General features: G+C 39.8%; 1 protein-coding gene across 1 annotated transcript; it reads left to right on the forward strand.

Annotated features, from left to right (window-relative positions):
• The first annotated feature begins 878 nt into the window (after positions 1-878).
• On the forward strand, positions 879-7450 carry thoc3 (THO complex 3). Its single transcript, XM_039654496.2, has 6 exons — positions 879-1101; positions 2272-2428; positions 2515-2719; positions 5476-5637; positions 6554-6654; positions 6744-7450. Exons 1-6 carry the CDS (start codon positions 922-924, stop codon positions 6905-6907), a joined length of 969 nt encoding a protein of 322 aa, XP_039510430.1. The 5' UTR covers positions 879-921; the 3' UTR covers positions 6908-7450.
• The last annotated feature ends 216 nt before the right edge of the window (positions 7451-7666 follow it).

The following is a 7666-nucleotide window of genomic DNA, read 5'->3' on the forward strand; positions in this document are numbered from 1 at the left end:
GGTTTGTATTTCGTTCTTTGTAACACAAGAAAGTGCAAAACATTACTAAGAGTGCAATGAAATATACATGAAGGCATTAGCAGGTAATGCAACTGGATCTGCCAGTAAGAAACACAACCTCTCAGAAAAATAAGGTACAAAAGCTATCACTGGGGCTGTACCTTTTCAAAAGGTCTACACTTTTGTACCCAAAGGCTGCATTGGTACCTTAGTGGTACATTAGCACCTAAAATGTACTTATTAGCACCTGAAATGTACATATTAAAACCTAAAATGTACATATTACCACCTAAACTGTACATATTAGTACCTAAAATTGACATATTAGCTCATAAAATGGACATATTAGCTCCTAAAATGTAGTATGTCATAATTATGACCTTTTATGTCATAATTTATAATTTTATTCTATTACGTATCACATAATTTCCACTTTTATGTTCAATTTACATTTCTATTAACATTTATTTGTATAGTACTTTTCACAATACATAGCCTATCGCTTCAATGCAGCTTTACAGAAAAAGTACGTATTTAGAGTGATCTTATCAGAGCTGACTGTCAAAATAATGTCCACATGTCAGAAATCTGGAGTTCAGCATCATATAAATCATGCAGTTAGCTTACATCATGTATTTTAGCCCTAAACAGTTTATTACAGAAATTATTACAAGTTGTGATCATAATGATTAGGCATAACATATAGGCCCTATAGAACATTTGGCAGTTGTGTATGTTTAGATTTAGAATCGGCATCATCTGACTTTTTATCATAAATATGATTTATCAAAGCATGTGTTATTTATCATATGTGGAGGATTTTGAGATTATTTAGGTGTCAATATCCTGTCACTCCGGTACACTAGGTGGCAGTAAGTATCGAAAGATTAAGCTTAAATACACGGCGAATGACAAGCTAGCATGGCGTCCTCATACTATCAGGAGATGCAGGAGATTTTCAGGAATAACAATAAAAGCAGAGAGTTCCCGGCTCACAGTGCTAAAGTGCATTCGGTTGCTTGGAGCTGTGATGGGAAACGTCTGGCGTCCGGATCATTTGACAAAACCGCCAGCGTGTTTGTCCTGGAAAAAGACCGCCTGGTGAGGTTTATCATCTCCCATCATCTGCAATGCACCACCCTGAATTACACAAGTGACTCACACATGTTGATTAGCTGCTATTGTTATTGTTGGTATTAGTATTTAAACTTCGTTTCAGCAGTTCTTGAGCAGTTCTCAAATCCATGATTGATCTCCATCGCGTCTGTTATTTTAATTAGCCTTTTTTTTTAAAAAAGGGATAGTTCTGAAAATTCTTTCATCATTTAACGTTAGATTACTCACAATCATACTAAACATTTAAGACTTTCGATCATCTTCGGAAAACAAATGAAACTCTTTTGGGTGAAATCTGAGTGATTTCTGACCCTCCATTGACAGCTAGCTAACTTAACTTAACGTTACACAACTAAGTTAACGTTAACCTACCACTTTGACGCTTCAAAAAGTTCATAAAGTGATCGTAAAACTAATCCATGTGAATGGGCTTTATGCCCAGCTGCACTACTTCCTGAACTTCAGCCAGCTTTTTGTTTCCTGTCTGCCATTATTGGCCAAATTGATTAATTCAGGTGTACCTGACCTCAGTAGTCATGGCAACAATAATCAGACACACCTGAATTCATCAATGTGTCCAATAATGGCAGACAGGAAACAAGGAGCTGGCTGAAGTTCAGGAAGTAGTGCAGCTGGGCATAAAGCCCATTGTGCGCTTTTGTCCATATTTTCTAGTGATTTGATCGCTTTATATGATGAGCAGATTAAATTAAGGCTTTTATTCACATTCACATATAAACAGAAGCTCAATCCAACCCACTTGACACTCTTTGAGATCAAACCTCACAAAGCTCTCATATTTCATCAACAAAATCTTTGTTTTTCTCCTTAAGATGAACGAAAGTCTTAATGATTTGGAATGACATGATGGTGACGAGTAAGAGCTGACAGAATTTAAATTTTTGGTAATTAAAAAAAAAAAACTAATAGTAATCCTAAAAGTAATAACACGTGACAACTAACTATTTCATTTAAGTAAGCTGCTAAGCATTTAGGTTATCAGTGTTTACACTGACAATTTATTTCAATAAACATGAACTTACCCATGAATCTATATTATATTAAAAATTTGTAAAGCGCTTTGGTGGCCATTGGGTCTATGAAAGCGCTATATAAATGCAGTCCATTTACCATTTACCATTTTATATGTATCAGGTAAAGGAAAACAATTACAGAGGACATGGAGACAGTGTGGATCAGCTGTGCTGGCATCCCACAAACCCTGATCTGTTCGTCACTGCATCCGGAGACAAGACCATCCGCATCTGGGACGTACGGACCACCAAATGCATGGCCACAGTCAGCACAAAAGGTGAACCTCTAAACCTTATCTCGGTCACATCTTTTGTTCTCATGAGATGTTTATTTATCAGTGAGATATTGTCTGACAACTTTCAGGGGAGAATATCAATATATGTTGGAGTCCTGATGGTCAGACAATTGCTGTTGGCAACAAGGATGATGTTGTAACTTTCATCGATGCCAAGACACACCGTGCTCGTGGTGAGGAACAGTTCAAGTTTGAGGTCAATGAGATCTCCTGGAATAATGACAACGACATGTTCTTCCTGACCAACGGCAATGGCTGTATCAATATATTAAGGTATGTTTATCTGTAGTTCTCTTACGAGAGTACTCTTGTGGTGTGCAAGCTACGCTATGGCAGAATCCCTTTTCTCGAGAATACTGAAGCCAAAAATTATCCTTTAATTTTTCATTTATTTAAAATGCATTGTAGACCTAGGCGAGGCAACTCGCATGCCTATTGGTTGCTCTGCGGCGACAACCGAGTCAACTGTCATAATGTAAGCACCAATGAGGGTGTGGGCGCCCTTGCGTGCCATGTCCCGCCGAAATAGGCCTGGCTTATCCCTATAGAAGCCGAGTCCAGATAGGATGTTCCTTAATTTTTCATCTCTTCAGCGAAGTGTCCTCTTCACAACGCTTACTCTCCAGAGAAGCCGCGTCATTGAACAGCATCTTCAGCGGGACGAGCCTTTTGCTCTGCAGTTTGGAAGCCACCATCACCTCTTCGTCGCCGTTCCTGCTGCGCTATCTGGCGCCTATATCCTTTTTTCTTCCTTCTCTAAAAGAGCTTGAGGTGTTGTTTCAAATGCCTAATTTTTCTAAGTACTGCTCTGGCCGAGCCCCCCTCAGCGACGGGTACTGCCACATTCTGTGCGTTTCTTGCCTGGGGAAGAACCACACGGACCACTTGCTTTCCGTCAGTGGTTGCTACAAAAAGGGGCTGTAGAAACTGTCCCTCTGACTCCGAGCCAGTCAGGTTTCGACAGCAGGAAATCCTTATACCCAAAAAAGATGGTGGTCTCAGACCCATCCTAGATCTTAGGTGCTTGAACAAAGCACTGATGAAGAGATCGTTCAAAATGCTCACGACCAGACAAATCCTCACACAAATTTGCTCAAGGGACTGGTTTATCTCACTGGATCTGAAAGACGCTTATTTCCAGATTCAAATAATACCCCGCCACAGGCCTATCTGGTGATTCGCCTTCGAGGGTCAGAATTATCAGTACACCGCTCGGCCTGTCTTTAGCAGTTGGACCTGTCTTTAGCACCCAGTACTTTCACAAAGTGCATGGAGGTGGTGCTCGCTACCCTGAAACTTTAGGGGATGCGCATACTGAACTATTTGGACGACTGGCTTATTCTAGCCCAGTCAGAAACAGAACTGATAACACACAGGGCCTTACTGCTCAACCATTTATGAGATTTAGGCCTCCAAGTCAAGTGGGCCAAGAGCTTGCTGTCTCTCAGCCAGAAAAAGATTTAGACTCCATGTCCAGCGCTCTGTGGCGTCCTTCGAAGCTGGCAGTGTTTTCACTGAGAAATGATCAGAGGATGCTAGGTCTTATGGCCTCAGCCTCGACAGTGCTTCGGTTGGGTCTGCTTCGCATGCGTCCCCTCCAGCACTGGCTGAAAATCCAAGTCCTGCCGCGAGCATGGATTTCTGGTCGTCTTCGCCTCAGGGTAATCCAGAACTGTGTCACAGCACTGGGACTGGAAGGCGTCAGACTGGTACCAGTCAGGTATTGGTCTGCGAACAATCTCATCAAGGCAAACTATCTGAAAATCTGCGCTTGCTCGCTCACAGCAATGCATGTACCGAGCCACCAGAACTTTCTCCCAGTGGAGTGGTCTCTGCACCCTCAGACAGTCCAGTTACTGTGGGACAATTTTGGCAGAGCAGATATCAATGTCTTTGCGTGAGCAGAGAACGTGCACTGTCCAATATTATTCACGAAGAGCAGGGACGAGCTTGCCCTCGCCTCTACTAGACGGCTCTGTGCTTCTAAGTGGTCTGTGTTTTCTGGCTGGTGTACAGCCTGAAGCCTAGACCCGCAAGGCTGTGGTGTTACGAAAATTCTTTCCTTCCTTCAAGAGCTTCTGGACGAGGGCAGGTCCCCCTTCTCGCTCAAAGTATATGTTGCAGCCATAGCAGCGTTCACAGAACCTCTGCATGGCCAGTCACTAGAAAGGAACGATCTTATCATTCGTTTCCTTAGGGGAGCTAAGAGACTAAACCCTCCTCGTCTTCCTATGGTTCCAGCCCGGGACCTTTCAATGGTCCTAGAGACTATGAAGAGTGACCCTTTCGAGCCTCTGCAGTCGGTTCACTTACGGTGTCTCTCGTTCAAAACCATTTTTCTCATGGCTCTCGCTTCAGTCAAGCGAGTGGGTGATTTACACAAGCTCTCTGTGAGGGCGTTTGTATGGAATTTGGGCCTAATGACTCTAAAAGTTATGCTCAAACCAAGACACGGATATGTCCCCAAAGTGCTCTCCACCCCGTTCAGACCGCAAGTCATTTCCTTGTCAGCCCTTCCGGGAGCTGACGTTGAGAACAACGTAAATCTCCTTTAGCACACAGTCAGGTCGTTAAGAATTTGTTCACCGTTCTGCTGCTTTTTTGTCTGGCGAACTGGTTAAGTCCTATTTTACACAGCTCAGTCACACTCCCCATATATGGTCATCATGAACCTTCGGGCCAGCTCTTGTCGGCCTGGGTGTCTTTTACTATTATGTGCTCCCCGGGCACTTGCCCTTGGGGCTATGTGTGGATGATCTCAGCACGCATGGCACTTTAAACTGGGTTCCCATAGCATAAGCTAGCTTACGTCATGATCAGTCCACTGATAGGTTGCAGCATTTGCCGCAGAGCAACGTGGCCAACACATCCAATAGGCTAGCTTAGGCAACACTCGCTCCCTCTTCTAGAGAGAACTGAGGTAACGTTAGTAACCGAGTGTCGTTTTACTAATATGCTGCATTGTACTAATGACGATTTTAGTAAATGGGAAATCAAACGTCATATGTTTCTCTCTCTTTCTCCTTCAGCTACCCTGAACTGAAGCTCATACAGTCAATTAATGCCCATCCGTCTAACTGCATCTGCATTAAATTTGATCCCACTGGCAAGTATTTTGCCACCGGAAGTGCAGATGCCCTGGTCAGCCTGTGGGATGTGGAGGAGCTGGTGTGTGTTCGCTGCTTCTCCAGGTCAGCTAATCAGAATTTAGATTTTTTTTTTTTTTTTTGATAAATTTGAGTGCTTATCATAATTTTGACTCGCATAATTTTCTTTTTCCCCCCTAATAATTTTGACTTGGTATCTTTTTTTTCCCCTCCAGACTAACTAATAAAACAGTTATTAATTGAAATAAATCTGAAATAAAATATTCATAATTTAGATCAACTAAAAATGAATAAAATAAGTTGAAGAGCTACAATTCATAAACCTGAGAAATATATGAAATCTAAATAGAAATATAATGCAAAACTTACAAAATACCTACAACAAAATTACTTAAAATGGAAATGAAAACAGAAATATTTAAATGAAAGATAATTCAAATAAGTATTAAATACTTTATATAAATATGTAATAAATACACTGAGCTGATGTTATGCATCATAAGCAATTCATGGTATACCTATGAACAATAAGATACTGACACGTGTAATAAATGATTTAATGCAAGTTATCTTGCAAAAGAATATAAAAGAATACTTTGGTACATATGTTTTATCTAATAACAAAGTTCTCAATCTGTGAATTTCACGTCTTCATATCCATGTCCATGTTAAATTGTCCCTCCTTGTATTTTAGACATATTTTTAATTACAGTCTAATAATAATGTTTGCACTTTCCATTCAGTATTTGTTTTTACAATACATATTTAAAAAAAAAAAAAAAAGTTTTACAAAGAACAATTATTAAACTATTATTATTATTATTATTTCCTGCATAAGCACGGTGCTTACAGTAAAATTATGTATTGTCTTTCACTACAATATCCAAGAAAAATATCATGATACTAAGCTGTATTGATTGTTATTTGTCAGCAGGCAAGCACATTTGTAATTTGTTTTCTTATATTATATAAAGTCATATTTTCATTCTGAATCCCATAGACTAGACTGGCCTGTGCGGACGCTTAGTTTCAGTCATGATGGTAAAATGCTGGCTTCAGCCTCTGAGGACCATTTCATTGATATCGCTGAAGTAGAGACAGGTGAGCAGATACGTTTTGAAATGATCATGAAAGCTTGAATTGTGTTTTACCAACTTATTAATTTTTGTTGTTGTGTGTCATTGCTGTAGGTGAGAAACTCTGGGAAATTCAGTGCGAGTCTCCAACCTTCACTGTAGCGTGGCATCCAAAGAGACCCCTGCTGGCGTACGCCTGCGACGATAAAGAGGGCAAATACGATAGCAACCGAGAGGCAGGGACCGTCAAGCTCTTTGGACTTCCCAATGACTCTTAAGAACCAGAGTTTTTTTTTTTTCCTCTTCAGGCCTCATTTGAGGTTTAATGAATAGTCCATTTGATTGACTTTATATTAGATGCCGACTTATTTTGAAGCAAAAGCTGTAAATAGATCAAAGATATTGTGATGTTCTTGCTCTCATATTACTTGATGAGTTCCTGAATGATCAAGCTCTAAATAACAAGTATAAATAACTACTGCCTGCAGCTATCTTTTTCCAAAATATTGCACTGTGCATATTATCATGTTTGTGCAAAGGACTTGAATATGATTTGACTTGAAGCACATGTTGTTTTTTCCATGAGTTACCATTTTGGGTAAAAAAATTTACTTTTTTCACTCTTTTGTTCAAATGCACACCTCCAGTTTTAGAAATGACCAGCAGAGGACGTCATAAGCTCAAAGAGGCAAGGCATGACAATATTGTCTAATACAGGCATTTTTATGTTGTTTTTTATTTTGTTGTTGTTTTTTACAGAAATAAGCGTATTGTATTTTTAATGAAATTTGTTTCATAAAGTATGATTGACTTAAAAGCCATTTGAAGCTTTGTGTGTACATGATTTTATGGTAGCAAAAGTATTTGCAGGAAAACATGCACCATATCTTAATGTGAGAGGGATAACAAGGGAAAAAAAACTAATTGAATAGTTGATCTTTTTTTCTGGATCTTTGCTTGTCAGTTCAATTATGAATTGTACACAATCTATGTTTATTTATTTACTTATCAATTATGAGAAGAAATCGTATTAGCCT

Source organism: Pimephales promelas, chromosome 9 (assembly GCF_988280905.1).
Source record: "Pimephales promelas chromosome 9, fPimPro1.hap1.1, whole genome shotgun sequence".
Classification (NCBI taxonomy): domain Eukaryota; kingdom Metazoa; phylum Chordata; class Actinopteri; order Cypriniformes; family Leuciscidae; genus Pimephales; species Pimephales promelas.

Coding starts and splice junctions, on each gene's coding strand:
- thoc3 (XM_039654496.2), top strand. CDS start 922: ATGGCGTCCTCATACTATCAGGAGATGCAGGAGATTTTCAGGAATAAC. Junction 1,102..2,271: donor TCCTGGAAAAAGACCGCCTG/GTGAGGTTTATC, acceptor TATATGTATCAG/GTAAAGGAAAACAATTACAG. Junction 2,429..2,514: donor GGCCACAGTCAGCACAAAAG/GTGAACCTCTAA, acceptor GACAACTTTCAG/GGGAGAATATCAATATATGT.